General features: G+C 42.8%; 1 protein-coding gene across 1 annotated transcript; it reads right to left on the bottom strand.

The window, feature by feature from the left end:
* Positions 1-1,187: 1,187 nt before the first annotated feature.
* On the bottom strand, positions 1,188-17,229 carry kdm5ba (lysine demethylase 5Ba). Its single transcript, XM_010753441.3, has 27 exons — positions 16,876-17,229; positions 12,043-12,120; positions 11,731-11,853; positions 11,440-11,610; positions 10,422-10,547; positions 10,100-10,184; positions 9,886-10,001; positions 9,641-9,799; positions 9,384-9,503; positions 8,384-8,542; positions 7,856-8,037; positions 7,582-7,744; positions 7,365-7,484; positions 6,969-7,163; positions 6,580-6,761; positions 5,906-6,030; positions 5,589-5,739; positions 5,365-5,485; positions 4,844-5,199; positions 4,559-4,697; positions 4,275-4,454; positions 4,030-4,188; positions 3,352-3,771; positions 3,161-3,251; positions 2,872-3,059; positions 2,527-2,787; positions 1,188-2,422 (listed from the first exon to the last, which is right to left on the bottom strand). The coding sequence occupies exons 1-27, from the start codon at positions 17,026-17,028 to the stop codon at positions 2,285-2,287; spliced, it is 4,461 nt and encodes a 1,486-aa protein (XP_010751743.2). The 5' UTR covers positions 17,029-17,229; the 3' UTR covers positions 1,188-2,284.
* Positions 17,230-17,362: the final 133 nt, after the last annotated feature.

Genomic DNA, 17,362 nt, shown 5'->3' with positions numbered 1-17,362 from the left:
CCAAGCAATACAGAAGTATCTGCTGCCGTACTGCCAGACAAGGCTCCATACACAATTACACCATCTCAAATCATCACTGCTGTCTAAATTCACATCTGCATTTTTGCTACAAATGCTGCAGTAAATGTGTGGTCAGTTTATGGATGTATAAAAAAACTGACAGAAAAAAAAGCTGCACATGGCCCAAGAGAACATCCACAAGTTGGAAACTTGGAAGCTTTGGCGGCTGAACTAAAAAAGAAATCTCCTCCCTTTGAAATCGTCTCCATGCACAGAAGGAGGAGACAGAAATAGTTTGAGATTTCTGGCAAAAAGGAATGTGACAAGAAATGTGCAGCAAACCGAGCTGACTGTCAAGAGGAAGATCAACTGAAGCAATCAGCAGCATCAGAGCGGAAACGAAGGCTCAGGCAAACCAGCATTTGATCATTTTTTTGTCCTAGCTTCGGCCTCAAACAGACTGAACTGCATCACTGAGTGCAACCCTTTTTTTGGAAGCTCAAGAAGGAGCTCAGCTGCAGGCTGAGGCTGAGATTATTCAAAACATCCATCTTCAGGTATGTTGCTTCACCTTGAAAAGTTTCTTGTGAATAATGACGGTGAGGCTTCTGGGCCAAAAAGATGCAAATCAGAGTGGTAAAGGCTCAGGCTGGACAGGAAGAGGAAACTGTTGAGCCTGCAGCACATTCATTCATTCAAAAAACAAATCTTCAATCTTAATAACCAAGCATGAGGATGCACATTTGGGCGCCACATTATCGTAACTGCTGCAATGTTTATCAAGCATTTCAAGCGAGGGAATTCACAGAATTGCTCGTGCAGATGTAGGACAGCAGCAACAGATGTCTGGTGAGGCTTCATGAGTTAGTAAGAACAAACTCTGATGTGACACTGCAGAGAAGAGGGGAACTTGAGGGCCTTTTGACCCCGAGTACTGCCGTGACATCAGGGCGAAAACGAAGCACATATAGACCTGACCACGAGACAACGAGCACTGATCTGAGGGCTGACAGGAGAGTCTGATTATGTGGATTATGATTTAGAACATTGTGGAATTTCACAGTAATTACATCCAAATGAAGCAAGGGCGCCCTGAAACTGAACAGGCTTCTATAGTAATAAGTTACTCGTAAAAAGGTTGGATACCTTTAGTGGTGGTTATTGGAGGATTGATGAGTCCAGTCATATGGGAACAAACATTTTTTTTTTATTTTATAATGCAAACTGCAACATATGAATTATATTATTTACCCAAAGGAGCAGAAAAAGGTCATATACCCGTGGCAAATAAATCACACAGTCTGTGTTAAATCTAAGTCCAACACAATATTTTCATCCTAAACCGTAAAAGGGAAACTCCACCCTCAAACAAAATGTACATTCCTTTGATGTCGGACAGTTCATTCATATTTTGTGAACATGATCAAGTCTCACCTAACGCCAGTAACAACAGATCCGGGACGCGTTGTTTCCCCCTCTTCCTCCACAGACAAGACAAACAGCGCAAAAAAGGGAACCACACTTTTATATCAAAGTTTGATTTGTTGAGGGATGTGGGCAAAATATTCAGGTGCAAAAACTTTTGCACATTTCATATCAGACGTCGTACAGTCAATCTCTCTCTGGTGTTTCGGATTCAAGTGATTTCCGTTCACAAATCTTAACTGAACTGTGTAATATCATAGGACTCATAAAGTGAATTGAATCAGGGTTTTTGCTTCGAGAAGGCATTCTATCAAAGAATTTCTAAGCACAAATATAGCTCAGGTGAAAACCGAACCTCAATTAATCGGTTCAGTTATTGCTTAGATAAATAATATTTACTCTACAAGAGAAAAGATAAAGTTTCACATTGTTCAGATGCATGTAAAAAAAAGAAAGAAAAAAAAAGCAGTTCTAAAATGTGATGTCAAATTGACTTTTTTTAATTTTATTTTTTGGTTGAAAAATCCCTGCGCTGTTGGTTTTTGAAACGGTTTGCCATTTTTGTACACCTGCATAAAGTCTTGGAAAGTTTCAGAAAGGATTAAGTTGGATTGGCTGAAAAACAAAAAAACAAAAAAAAACAGCCACGTGACGAGAAAAACAGTGACAGAAGTCTTTTTGTTTGTGACTCTGGGAAAAAACAGTGAATAGCACCATGTTCACTAAGGGCAAGCCAGAAAAGGTAAAGGGAGGGAGAAGCCACAGGAGCACACAGAGTTCAGGTGTGCACTTTTAAGTGCTGGGGCTTGCAACAAAACTGCTGATCCTTCAAAAGTCACTTTTTTTTTTTTTTTGGTCTTTATTCTGCTCTGCTGTAGTCCGGCTGTGTGCAGCTTATGCAAATGTACTCCTCCTTCTCTGCTCGCTCAGCAGACAGTCCTACACAGACCTGGTGGAACCACTGATTGCAGGTGCCGTCACACTGGACCCAGTTTACCTGAAAAGCAGCAAAGAGAGAGAGGGGGATTAAAAAAATAATAATAATGTTGTTGCTTTTGTCTTGTAGTGTTCTCACTTTGCATAAATCTGAACAAAACAAACCTCGTCACCCTCTGGCTCTCTGCACCACGGTGCAGCACACAGCGAGTAGTCCTCCTCCGAGTCTGAAGGGGAAGGGTCAGACACTGTGTGTGTGGGAGAGGCCTTCTTTGTTTCCTCACTCCTCTCTTTGCTTTTCTTAGACTTCTTTTTGCAGCACTTCTTGGCCTTCTCGCTGTGCTGAGAGTCCGAGCTCTCCTTACGCCGCTTGGTCCTTTTGCTCTGACCGTTCACCGCCTCCTTTTTCAGACTGGAATCTCGGTTCTGCGTCACAATAAACACGCCACAAAGTCAGCGAGAATCGAGAATACGATCCAGGACCAATGAACGTATCGCGTTTGTCGTTACCGTGTTGTGGTGGGGGCTCCCCCTCGGAGATGGTTGGTCCTGTTCTGTGTTGTTCTCACAGGGGCTGCTGTGTGGGGGCAGGGGGGCCAGCTTGTACAGCAGGTATCTGTACAGCTGCTCGGTTTCAGGCAGAGTGACCTGCAGCAGAAATCCCTCCACCATCAGCTCCTCCAGCTCAGGACCGAGACCTGCGACAAATATGACGAGCAACAGAGAGCTCAGAGGTGGAATACAGAGAAAATGAGATAGTGTGTTATTGTTGCAACGTGCTTTGAGCTTTAACACTGACCCTGAAGTGGAACAGACTGGTGCTCTATATGAAATAGCGAGCCATTTATTTCCTGAGTCAGATGTGAAGATACTCCCGGTCCAGTTCTCCCCTGAAACAATAAACAATCAGCTTCAGTATATTTGACAACGAACGGTGGGTCCATAACGCCATCCCATAGCTCAAGATTTTCAACATGTGTTTCCACTGACCATCTTTGACACTTTCTCCAGCACTCCTTCTGTGCAGGCCTGCTGGACTCTGTGCTGCCATCGCACCGTCCTCTCAATGAGGAAGCGTAGGGCGTCCCCTTCTGGTAGCCGGACCCGAATCCTCTGCAGCGAAGCCAACAGGGGCAGGACTTTGTCCAGTGGGGGTTTCCTTGACCGCTGGCAAAACGGGCAAAGCCAGGCTTGGCCGTAATCGAGGTCTGCGTTCGTCGTGACACAGCCGGAGTGGAACACTTCCCGACAGAGCTCACACTGCACCATGGCGCCCGAAGGGGCGTTTTGGCAAACGCAAACACTAAGTGCACAACAGTTTTCAGCAGGAAGAAGCTTGGACTCGTTCGAAGCGCGCAGAGCCAACAAGATCTCCATCTCTCTGTGGCGAACTTCAGAAAGAGTGGCCATCTGAGGAGGAAGAAGAAAACGTAACATTCTCAGTTTACAATCTGAGCCGAAGATCGGGTCTCATGACCCACTATTGTAATAAAAGCTGTCAAAGTAACATCACCAGACTGTGCTGAAACAGTAAAGTGTTTGTTACTTTATGGCCACACTACTTTATGCCTCTCGGGCAGCACATACTTCTGGGCTACGAGCTTATTGGGGACTGTCTGAAGCATGAAGGCTTGTTGCCGTGGGAAATCAAAGCAGAGCTTCACTCACAGCAGAGGCAGAGTCCTTGCTCTCAGACAGCGCTCTCTCCACGTCAGACAGAGACTCCAGTTTTGTCGAAGACTTTTTACTGATCTGTGCCGTTTCTTTTGCTTTTTTATATCTCGACTTCTGATGCCCGCTCCCTACGTCACATCTCGGGCAAAGCACCTGAAAACATAAACACAAACCGTTTGTATATTTCTTGATCCTGACACGTGTGGAAAGCTTTTAAAACATTTCTCACATCCGTTTACCTCGAGGAGAGAGAAAGGGGAGTTCTTCAGTAGGAATGTCTTTGCTGCGCTCTCCTTCCACGTCTGAACGTCACTGACGAGGGCCTCCAGGCGACTCAGAGGGTCAAGCGTCACTGGGATGCCCTCTGCTCTGAGAACCAGCTCAGAGAGGCTGTCCAGCACAGGAATACGTCCCCCGAGCTGCAGGCATAGACGCAAAGTTTTATAATCCGAATTCAACCATCTCTGACCGAGTATGAAGTGCTAAGAACGTTCAGTGTGGCTTAAATTGAAATATAATTCACCTGGAGTGCTTCGGCTTCATGAAGCCATTTCTTGGCTTTGGTGATGACGTCCTTCAGCTGCAGACAGTTGGGCAGATAGGCAGGGATGTTTTCTACTTCTTGTAGAGCAGCGTCAAGTGTTTCCATGCAGTGATAGGGTCTGTGAAGGGACACGAGCTTTAGTAAATCCAACATACATGTTCCGGTTTTATACAAATGTCTGATGTCAGAGTAGTTTAGAAACACAGAGAGGAACTTCACAACCAGAACTGAGACGAGAAAAGCTTTTCAGAGACGCAGCCTCACCTTGCTTCCATGAGGCTGAGCACACGCTCCTCCCACTGCTCCGACACGGTCAGCAGCTCCTGCAGACGAGCCATGGCTCTCTCCACAGAGCTGTGAGGGACCAAGCCCACGCCCTGGTCTATCAGCCTCCTCATGGTGTCCAGACAGAGGCTTTCTGGCCTGCTGCTGGCTTGCTGCACGGCCTCCAGCCAGCGGGCCTGCTCCAGCCTCTCCCTCAGCAGAGGCAGCTGAGGCAGCTCCACGTCCAGGCCCAGGCTCACGTCCAGCAGGTCCTGCAGCTCCTGTGGGCTGGGTGACTCATCGGAGAGCAGACGTTCACTCCGCTGCTGGAAATCATCCACCCGGGTCAACAGGTCCTGGAAGATCACATTTAACAGGCATTCAGGGACCAATATTTGACTGCTGGGAAGAGACTTCATACAAAGCCAAAATAAACCCAGACAATGTTTTACATGTGCTGACTTTTCAAAACAAGAGCATGAAAAAGAAAGTTAAAACGCGTCTAATCCAAGTTAACAAACCTTTAGTAAAGGAGCCTGTCGGATGCTGCACGGCAAGTTGTCGAACTGTCGGACAAAAGACCTCAGCTCCTCCGCGGTTAACTCGTTCTGGTTTTGAGACTTTCCTCCTCCAGAACGATACCTAAAAATTACACACAAAAACTGATTAAAAGAGCTAAAATATATAAAAATAAAAAAAATTCTAGTCATACTGGGAGGGAACATTATCATTCCTCTTCTTGTACCTCGTCTGCCTCTTTCCGTTGAGTAGCTGTTGTGCCATCGCAGCGACTTTATCAGCCTCGGCGGTGACTACGCGCAACTGATCCAGAAGGCTTGTTTGTGGGAACGCCTTGGTTTCTGCCTGCTCCACCAGACCGTGAAGTTCTTCCAAACCTGACCAGAACGCAGTACAAATACATATTATGCAAAGTACAAGATATAATCTAGTGTGCTCAGCTGACAAAGCAGGAATGAGTAATCCCCTTAAAATGGGTTAAAAGGGAGCTAAATGCCATGTTTGAGTTTTGTAGTACAAACTCTTACTGCATCGACTTCTAACCTTTTTTCTTGATTCCTCTGTTCTCCAGGATGTCCTGCACATCACTGAGCCAGTCTTTATACGACTCTGCACGCAGCGTCACTGCTGCCAACATGGGATGCAACTCATCCAGTGTAAACTTGTAACTGCGTGGAGACAAAACAAAACGAGTTATACAATAATATGTGCATTGCAATGACGACACAGGCCGAGTTCAATCGAAAGGAATATTTCTCCGACCTGTTGCTAATTGTGAAATAACACTTTTAACACATTTAACAGCTGTTTTTATTTCAGGCAAGCAAAATAATCTTAGTAATCTAATTAAATAATCAAATTTTTCATTTTTTATTACATATTCACATGTTACTACTCCATAAACTGCACATTTACTTTCCTGGTGTAATTTGGCCTCTTTACTCCAAGACAGAAACAGTAAAACAGGGTTTGTTTTCGCCAACGCTACCAGGTTTGATGTTTATTTTACTCTTCAGAAAGGAAAATGTAAGCTCGTTTGATTTTTGCTCCGTTGTTCTGGGTGTGGATTTACTTGTGTTCATACTTGTGGCCATGATTTTGTCACAATTATTCAAATTTAGCATTTAGGAAAGCAAGAAACAGCTTAACTAATGGAAATGATGGCGAGGCGAACATTAAGCGACTCTGTTCAGTTGTCGTGGTTACTGAAGGCTCACCGGAGTGTCAGGTTGCTATGAGGACAGGAACAGAGGTTCTGGGCGTGGTGCAGACAAACTATCTTGCCCGGGCTGCAGGCGCAGGTGATGCCAGACAGATAACAGGTGGTGCGACACTTGCAGCACTGCTGCTCCTCGTCTGGGAGTGCCTCATAATCGACTTGTTGAGACCGAACCACGCCCTGGGGAACCAAATGCACACTCATTAGAGCTTCAGAGGAGATAAATGAGACAGATGTGCAGACATACCCTCCTAAAGTGACACAACAAACTGAATAATTAACGGCAACTTAAATTTTAACAACTGCTCAAATGTGTTTTGTTGCACTATTACGTGCTGAAATACTGCAACAACTGTTAATCTACTCTAATTAAAGAAAACAACTCACCATCTTGTTAATCTTGTGTCTTAGCTTTTCTTCCTCACGCACCATGATGGTCATGTCCTTCTGCACCTCTGACGCCAGGTCGACGCTCATTGTTTCGGCTTTAAGCGCCATGTTGCAAACCATCTCGTCATGGGAGAAGACGCAGTACCTGCTCAGCTCGCGATAGTGTGACACGCAGTTACGGCCGATGGGCATCTGTCAGACACATCATAGTCGAGTTAGAGTTTAGGAACGATGAACAACATCTTAGGGCTGCATCTCGGCATGAAAGCTGAAATACCGCTGGAGCAAAAACACACAACTCTTATGACCACTGACAGCAAAATCTGTTTTGGAGCACAGGCGGTGCAGAGGCACGACATACAAACAAACACACGCGCAAACAGATTTTCTTACCCAGTCCATGGTGCAAAAGTTGACAGCCTCAGCGAAGTTGAAGCCTTGGTTAAATCCACTGTGGTACGCTCTGGGAAAGGTGATGACAAACTCGCCTGCACATTGGTTGGTGCGATAGATCTGGTAATCAGAAAAGACGGAAACATTACAAATGGTGCACTGAGCTTTCAGACATTTAAATGTGACGACTGATAAAGTATAACAACGAGCAGGTTACCGGGACACCGTTGTTCATCAGCGTGTTGGGATTCATGATGGTGACCAGCTGGTGAAGGAGGTCTGGCTGGGACTCGAACAGCTCAGGTGCCAGATTCTTCATAACTGACTCGAGGTGCTCTGCAGCGTAACCAGGGGCCCCGTACCACGTCTTCGGCTCGCCCCTGCACATACGGTCAAAACTATTAGTGGTAAACACTGAACAGGCATCAGGCTGTTCCTAGTGTGAGAAAGCCTTCTACTTTACTTCTGTAAGTTTAGAGAGTGGACCGTACCAGTGGAGATAGTTAATGGAGTAGCTCCAGTGGTCTTCAATATGCCAGCAGAAGGAGGAGAAGCACATGCCCACATATAGCCAGGGTAACTTCATCCCGCAGATCTCGGCTGTAACGTGAGTCAGAACCGAGGCATCCAGCACCGGCATGTTGTTCAGGTTCCAGCCGCTGCTCAGGTAATGCTGCGGGTCAGAGACAGGTCCTAACACTTAACCTCTTACTCACATACAGCTCTGGAAAACAAACATAACTTATCAGTGTTGTGGATTTTCCCAGCCTGCCTAAATATTTAATGTAATGTTAATGTCATTTTGCTTTGATCATTGTTTATTGGGCATAAGTTGACAATCTTTGAAGGTTGTGAAGGTAAACTATATTTATCCTGAGGGTCATTGTTGTGCAAATATAAAATATAAATAAAATGAAAATCCAAAATACACACAATCCCAAAGATAGTGTGTGTATTTTAGTTTTCCTTCTAGACGAATAAAAAACAGATATAGAACCCGTTAACACGACAGATTGTACCTCATCCTCCGGAGAGACTTGGAAATGGCTGTTCCTCACAGGGAAACCACTCCCAAACTCCTTGGAGGCGATGTCTGCTCCGTACTCGACAGTGACATCCTCCTCGATGGTGCTGACCAGGCGCCAGAACTCCTTCTCCACAAGCTCAGTGGGAACCATCTGAAAAACACACAAGAAGATGATACGGTGTGATGAAAAGTGTTTGTACCATCACCACAACACACATACACACACAGACACAGACTGGGACAGACCGAGTTTTCTGTCTCTAACTAGTCATTCACGAGGTCTGCTTCTTCCAGCCAGACCTCCAACCTCTTCACCTCCTTGACTCTTTTCATGCAGCAAGAGCCGACCCACAGGATGTGAGTGTGTGTGTGTGAGGGGCGAACAGCATCTGATAAGATAAACAGGACCCTCTCTGAAAGTGTGTTATCAAAGCATTCCTTGTTACAGACTGTTACAGTCATAAAACAGAGAGAGGAAGAGAGTGGAGCACTGTTTTCCTCAAAGATCTTCAAAAATCTGCCCTCAAGTCTCAGAAAACACGCTCGAGATATAAATAGTTAATATTCAAATATTTTGTGGGTTTGATGGTCGAATCGTCAAAACAATGAACAGATTTGTTCGGACGTCATGGAAATTTTGGGAAAAATACACGCAGGCACCAGAGTTCTCTTTAAAATCTAAAATTTCCTCTTGAGTCGATGTTCTCCTCTCCACATTTTAAAAAGGTCACTGCTCTCATCTTCTAATTCATCTGTCCTTGCTAAACCAGTCACATAACCCTCGCATTATATTAAATTTATTTATTAATAGACATAATTATCCATTTCAAAATCCCATGTTTGTGTGGTGTGTGTGTCCCTCTCTCTCTCTGTCATATACAGTACAATCATACTTAAAGCAGAGATGAAGTGTAATTACCGAAAAAAAACATAATGGCCGAGTAGATTGAAAACCACAGAGAGATATCAACTGACAAGTGACGCAAACTCACATGAACCGGCATGTTGAAATAATCAGACTTGAAGGAGTCGGCCATGTCTCCAAAAGATTGGAGGGTGTAGCTTCTACCGGCCTGCTCGAAGCCAAAAGCGACGGCAGGTTTGCCACATTCCTGTAACAAAAAAAATATAAAGTTAAAACAAAACCAAAAACACTTTGAGTTGAACTATATTTGTGGATAACCGTCTCTCAGACTCTTGTTCCTAATTAGGGACTCGTCTCCCTACGGGCGGAGGGTCTGCAGCTCACCTGAGCCAGGCACTTGGGACATCTCCAGTCGCCTTTGGGAACGTCGTGGAGGGGAGGGATTAGACAGAAGATGTGATAGCTGTCGTCGCAGCCGTCACACAACAACAGGCGGTCCTCAGCAGTCCCACTGCCACATACCAGGCACATGTACTGGTCCACCTGAGTTAGACGGAACAATCAGCCTTTGTTCTGTGATATGTGACACCACAAACGAGATAAACGTTAACACAGAGCAACATACTTACTTTACTCTCGGGAGGTTTGATTAGATTATTTAATCTGTTTTTTTCATAAACTGTCGGATCCTTGTACTCGATGGGTTCAACGGGCTCCTGCTTGATCTCAGTGACGGCCATCCTCACTGAAAGACATGGATGAAGACTCAGTGGACGCTTTATGTTTGTTCAACAGTGTCACTAATTTTAACTCTTTCTGTTGCTCGCTGTGCTTCGTTCTCACCTGGTTGTGGTTTGGCAGAACACGTTCCCATCCTCCTCCTGAGATTAGGACGATTCTCGCAAACTTCGGTTTTAACACAGCCTCTCTGTCAGAGACACGGCGAGAGTCAGAGAGTGAAACATTGCACATTTTACTGGCTCCAAAATAAGACGTGAAGGACAATATATGGCCACACTCCAAATACAGACATAGATCAGTGTTCTGTCACATCGTTCCTGTGTTTTGCGTTTGTTAAAAATGTCACGCTATCAGAAACACATTAACATATCATACGCATAGTGAATTAAACATGTCAGACGACGGAAGGAGAGATCAAACTCACTTCAGATCTCATTCGTTTGGCTCGGCGAGCGATACTGCACGTCTCCTGTGGCTGGACGGACTGTCGCTGAGGCAGGTCATGCGGGGTGTACTCCTTATCTTTAGTGTCATTGGTCAAGGTGGCTCTCTGCAAAGAAAAACAGGTAAATGTGATCAAAGTGATACCGAACACTGAGCAACGCTGACTACATGCATTTAAACCAACGCATACACACAATATTTCAAAAAGATTAACATCCTTTGTTGGGTCCTTTTTTTAAAAAACAAGGTCAAGGTTTCAAGGGATCAAAGTGTCAATACAACACAGCTCCTCCTACCAACCCCTTCATTATACTTCTTCAGAAGACACCAAACACAAGAAGTGCCAATTTTAAAAGTGGAGAGCCATCGACAAATCTTCAAATTTTAAAATGGTGCCAGTGGTTTTTGTCCTGTCAATTTGAACCCAACACTGCCCCTCAGTTTTATAACCAGTGCGACAAAGATAAATTCAAATCCAACCTCAATCTGTAAAAGCGAAACGTAAAACATTAGTAAATATTTGTCGATAGGCTGTATGATTATGATTTTTGATACTTGTTGGATGTTGTACTGATTGTACAACATTGATTGTACAATCTCTGAAGACAGTGGTACTTGAAGCCCAAAGTAAACTTTGATAACTGTGTCTCGCTGCTTCATCAGCACTGTGACGCCTCAGTAAGAGAACAAACATTCGATACTTGGCACTGCTTCTTTTTTTTTTGGCCGTAGTTTCTGTGGACATAACTAAGACCAGGTCAAACGACCGCTTCCCCTCAAAATAATACTGTCAGCAATGATGATACTGTGTGCATTGAGCTGGCAGAGACGGAGTTCGGGGCAGTACCTATAAATTTATATTAAAGAAAAAACTGTAGCTGGAAAAAGGCTCTTAAATGGACTTTAAACTGTTCCAATAAACATCCACTCAACTGTGAACAACAAGTCTAGCCACTGCTGCTCTACTGAGAAAAGAAAACATAAAGGACTGCACGTACAGGCAGATGGTCTCCAGTCTGGAACACGTTATATGGGTAGAGGATTCTCTCATAGTGTGTCCGCAGATGAGAGCCAATAGCCTTGCCTGGAGCAAAGCCCATCTTGACTGATATCTTAGTCCAGCGCCGGTCCTTGCAGACTGCATCGAAGCCGCCTTCTTCATTCACCAGCTTGGAAAGAGAGAGAGGAAAAGAAAAAAGAGATGTATTCAATCAGTACGTGTGGAAAGCTGTTCTACATTCATATGTAAATAAACATGAATAAATGGTGAACTGAGGATCTGCGCGCACCTTATTCAGCTGGTAAAGATCCAAAATCTTTCTTTCCACGTGAGGGATTTTCAGAGTGCATCCTTGAAGCTCCCAGAATTTTGCTATTTGATCCAGGAAGTTGAGTTTAACTCTGGTCTGAGCCTAAACACAAAGAAACTGAGGTTAATATGACTTAAACATGACTTACAGTTCTTTAAAAACCTTTATCCAGATGTTCACAGCTTCACAAGGATTTATCAGATTTGAAGACAAATGTTTACATTTCCATTGTTTGTGACTACACATACTGCACTTTGTGTCTTAAATATATCAACAGAACAAATTAATTACCTCCAACTCATTAAGTCTTTGAATCCGTGGTGTGAATTTCAGTCGGTCGACATCACAAGCAAATGGTGGCTGCCAGTCCTGAGAGGATTTAAAGAAAACAAACATTTTATTAAACAAAATGATACCAAATCTCTGATGGTCACAGACGCCTTTGAAAAACAAGTTTTGTTTGATTTGTCAGTCTGTAACAAAGAGTACATCATGTACAACAAGAAAGGTCCCATAGGAGTGATGGGAGCTTTAAGTCGAAACACATTTGGAGGATAAGATACAAAAGATAATTTTGTGAATATTTGAATGAATATTTTCTTGGCTCCGAGCTCAAAAGGTATTAGATCCACTTGTAGACTTAAAATCTTTAAAAAACAGGTCATGAATATATATATTTACAAACACCAGCTGGACACAAATGTGTGGTAAATGTTACAGAGTACATCTTTTTGTTTTATTGCAGACTATTTTCAGCCTCAGATTTGGAGCACTCGTCTGTATGTACAGCTGCAGGACAGTGTATGTGGGATCGACCTTAAAATAAATCATTTCCAAGAACGATTATAAAACAATTCAGAGCACCGGTTTTTGTTAATACATCATTTATGAGTATGTGACAAAAAAATGATTGGAAACACAAGAGGAACGCTGAGAACTGCTTACATTTGAACATGTATCCTCAATAAGGAATAAAAAGATAATCCTGATTAACCACGACACACTGCCGTTTCTCTAGTAAACCAACAAGACTGCTCTTGAATGCAGGTGTGAACCGATTACAACTCGACTGATCCGAACCGTGCAGCTTTCATCAGTGCCGGCATGTTTATAGAGCGCAAAACTAATAAAGTAAATATCCTGTTATGATAACATTAGTGCCACACAGGCAGGCTTGGCAGGTTTTCTGGCCAGATTTGTTTATTGATTTTTCAGTGACATGCAAGAATCAAAAGGTTACATTTCAAGTATCAACACAGAGTCAGATATAAACAAGTAATACCAAAGACACAGAACAAAAACACACATTGGTCACCCACTACTAAACGAAAGTCAAACATAAAGTTTAAACAGAGATAAAACATTCCCAGCATAGTTTCAAATTCACACAAAGAAGAACTCTACATGTAGTAGACAATCAGGGTGGCTTGGCAGGTTTTCTCTTTGACTAAGAAGACCTGAAAGAAAACGTGCTGGGAAGCTGTACCGGGGTCGGGAATTGAGAACCGAGCTGGGAACCGGTTCCAGATTAAACAATGGTTCAATGATGGATCTTTGGCAAAGCCGAGTCACATGTTTCCAAAAGAAACGTGTGTAGATGCAACCCCCCCTGATAAAATATAATCCTCATCCCTAACAGGAAGTCGTAGTGCGTTCGTGCAAACATGCTGTGCAACGTTGATTTGTGTGATTTGAGGAAGAAGTCTTTGAATTAACGTGGCTTATTTATCAAATATCGTAAGTGACACCAGGGTGTGATCCCTCGAAAACATCACGCTACTGCCTGTTCCCGTCTTACTGACAGACTAAACACCGACATGACTGTCTGATATTAATGCACTTGCACACCAGTATAAAAAACAAACAAAAAAAACCTACTCCTGCTAGACCACAACTTCCTGCAACACTAAAGAAAATGGTGTCTGGTGGTGGAACAAACATGATCTCAGCTTAACATCATTTAAATGTGTGACACCACATTCTTGATAATTTGTCTTCAGCGAGAATGTTTACAAAAATGTGAAGAAGTTGCGAAACTGTGTCCTTGGATGTGACAGAAAGCGCGCTTTCTGGGCCAGCGTGAAGCTGATAATGGCATGCACAGTCACTGACTGACATGGTTGTATTGTTACTTTGGGAGCTTAAGAGCCGTTATTAATGGGGAACAAAACTCCAAAAACACATTAAGCTGAAATAATCCAGCTATGTAAACAAAAAGGTTCCCCCGCATCACAGAGTCATTTCTGACACGGAGGAACCGACGAGAACGCTTATCTTAGAGACGAGTTTCAGGTTTCAGGTTTGTCCTTCAAACGCGGTATGTACAAATATTCAAATGTTTTCTATTCTGGTCTAAACCAGATGAACCAAAACAGTCTAATATCGCTCCAAAACAACACCTAAACCTACACTTTGGATCTTGAAATATTTGCACAAAATTTGAATTTGATTTACTCTGAGAACAGAGTCGTTTGAGGGGATACATCAGTGTATTATTACACATGTATCATAATTAAATGAAGCTATCAGCACTGAGATAAGTCATAGATTTAGAGTTCCCATCTTAGAGTCAAACTCACACTGACACCACGCTGCAATGTGCCATATCACCAAGTAAACTGATCATGTGACCTGACTCAGCTGGGCCTGGAAATTAGGCTACAGCTCTGGATCCAGTTCAAACTTCAACTAACATCACACTATTTCTTAAATACTGTGTGTCCCCCCCCTCTTTGTTCTCTTTATAGCCGATCGTCTGCTGTGGGATTAGCACTATGACAAGTTATATGGTCCAAGATTCGCTGGGTCTGGACAGCCTTTTTTTCTCTTCTTTACTAGGATGGAAATGCCGGTCAGGGTGGGGACAACAATAGCTGCATTACCACCACCTTATCGTGTGTAGACAAAGCTGGATTAGAACCACAAATGCCCGCTCACAAAAGGAAAACAATTGCTTTGAAACATGTCTGACCACAACACGACTAGCCGTCCGCCAAACACCAAAATGACAAATATGAATGGTGAGGAGTTAACCACAAACAGGCTTAAAGATATGACCAAAAAAATCATTTGCATATGTGCTACCAACGTCAACAGTCAAAACATGAGCAGTTCAAAACCTTTGGAGAAAACACTGACCGCATACTGTGCTCCCAGAAATCACTGATCAAATACAGGTTCAGGTGCAAAAAAACCAAAACACACACTTTCTGTTTTTGTTTATGAAAGAGAAAAAGAAGAGAAAAGAGAAACAAAGAAAAGAAGATCAGGTGGTATCTAAAAGACACAGGGCGTTACATTACATGTACACACTGTGTGCCGTCAGCACACAAGCCTGCAGGATTCCCAACTCGATCCTCTTTATTCAAACACACAAAACAAACGTGAAAACTTTCCCTTATGGAGGAGCTCACACTCACACTGCTGAAGGATTTTAAACTTGTTGGTTGACAACCCGCAGCCAAATTTCCTTCAAACTGTTTATTGGTGCACGAAACACGCCTAGAGACAATGGTGCTTTACACAGGGCGGGACACAAATTGTGGAGTTTGACCTGAAAGATTATTTGAAATTAAAATGTGAATTGTCCTTTTTTTTTTGCAACATGAATTAGTTACCAGGCGTGTATTAAAGAAGCAGGCGTTGCATAAGGAACTTTTTTTAAACCATATGGTATTTAGTTTAAACCCTGCTCTTTAAAACCTGTCACGACAGCCGTAAAAGATGCCAGTAAATCCAAACGACTTGCAGTGAGATCTTAAAAGCTCTAAAAGGATAGAGAGTAGTAGCCTTTAAGTATTTCTAAAAATAAAAAAAAATCTAGGGTACAATGCTTAAAATCCAATAGTTCCTCAAACTAGCCAATGTGAGGGACCAGCACTGCCTTCTTTTGTTTACATGAGCTATGCATTTTTCAGCCGTGCCATTAAACGTAGGCCAGTCCCTCACCCACCCTATTCCACCCTTACCAGGCCTGTGTAACTATGCAAAATGTGCTTTTACAGCTTCCTCATTTCTACTACCAAAAAAAGGGACATGTCTCATGTTATCTTGGTGGCATACAGAACACAAAAAAATAAAAAATAAAAAACTATTCTATAGCCAGGACCTCTGATCAGAAACTGCACTAGCCATCAGTCATGACATAACCATTTATTTAATTTGCCCTTCATCTAATTTGCGTTGGACACACCCTTCAACAACATATAATAATAAAGTATGTGCCCTCAGAAATAAGGTCAATGTGAGGAATATCTAATATAATCTCCATGTTGTCCTAAGAGACTTTATATATCGGTCTCCTTTGACATTAGTATGTGGATTATGGCAGAATTTAAATCATCTAAATTTGATTAAAGACACTATTACATAAGACGTCCGAGAGTTGTTATCATTAAAATAACATTACTACAAGTCTAAAATATTAGGCTACCAATAACTACTTTTTAAAAAATAGATTTCAGGTGTAACAAATAAATAAATAAATAAATAAATGACAAAAACAGAGCAGAGCAGCGACCTTCTCCTCTCTCCATAAACAGTTGGTCACCGAGCACGTACGTAACGTTTCCCAGCGTTTGAGATGATCACTGCGGGGCCTGGTTAACGTTAGCCAGGTTACAACACACACACACACTACTGTTAAAAATGTAGGGGGGAAGTTAACCTAACATGTTATATATTTTAAAAAAATAATAAAATTAAATAATAAGTATTAGTGTGTGTAGCCAGTCCAGGAAGCGCTAACGTAAACACTCATTATATTTGCATGCAGACTTCAAACTTCGGCGTTTGTATTTATTTATTTTTTTAAATCACATCTGCTATGTCTGTTATTTTACATTTAAATTAAAGTTATAAAACTTGATAATATAAAGGCTTTACTGTCGTTTAAAAACACACAAACACTCCGAGCTCAGGGCTAACTGACAATTCAACTCGGGGGAGGGGGGGGAGCCGCAATCCGCCATGTTGGAAAACCTGTCTTTAAAAACACAACTTTGCCGTTGCTAAATTATCAACGGCCGCCGCGCGCGCCGGAGCAAGAACGTTCCAAACCCTAACGGTCACACACACAAAGAATAACTGTTTTAAAATACGTTTTTAAAAATAAAAGCAACTCACCGGCGGTGGTCGGATCTTACAGATGCCAGTTTTCTCTGCAATGGGTCGTATTTTGTTGATGTACGCAAAAGGGTCGGCGAATTCCTCCCAGCTGGGCTCAAAAACGGGGCACTCCGGAGGGGGAATGAACTCATTCAGCGGAGGTTGACTCATCGTTGCATTATTCGTCTTGATGAAAAGCTGCAAAGCTGAAAATATGTTGTACGATGAAAGGTGGGAGGAAAAAAAAAAAGAGGCTTCGCTGTCTGTATCAGTTCATGTCTCCACTCATTGAACTCAAAGACGAATTATCTAGTTGTGGAGAGAGACGAGAGATGGTGACAGCCAGGCAAAGCCGTGCACATCCGCTCCAGAAAGTAGACACACAAATTGTGTGCAAGCGTATGTAGACAATCGTTTTTATTTTTATTTTTTTGCACTATATATCACAATTTAAGCATTATTTCCACATGCTTATACACATTGTGTGTTTTATAGCCTTTTTTTG

This window comes from Larimichthys crocea, chromosome VI (genome assembly GCF_000972845.2).
Source record: "Larimichthys crocea isolate SSNF chromosome VI, L_crocea_2.0, whole genome shotgun sequence".
Lineage (NCBI taxonomy): Eukaryota > Metazoa > Chordata > Actinopteri > Sciaenidae > Larimichthys > Larimichthys crocea.
This window is presented reverse-complemented; position numbering and strand designations above follow the sequence as displayed.

What these genes read in the sequence shown, in the direction of transcription:
- kdm5ba (XM_010753441.3), bottom strand. Translation starts at nt 17,028, where the DNA reads ATGAGTCAACCTCCGCTGAATGAGTTCATTCCCCCTCCGGAGTGCCCC. An exon ending in CAGAGGAATCAAGAAAAAAG is followed by an intron (nt 5,740 to 5,905) that starts GTTAGAAGTCGA and finishes CGTTCTGGTCAG; the next exon opens with GTTTGGAAGAACTTCACGGT. An exon ending in CCAGTCTGTTCCACTTCAGG is followed by an intron (nt 3,060 to 3,160) that starts GTCAGTGTTAAA and finishes TATTTGTCGCAG; the next exon opens with GTCTCGGTCCTGAGCTGGAG.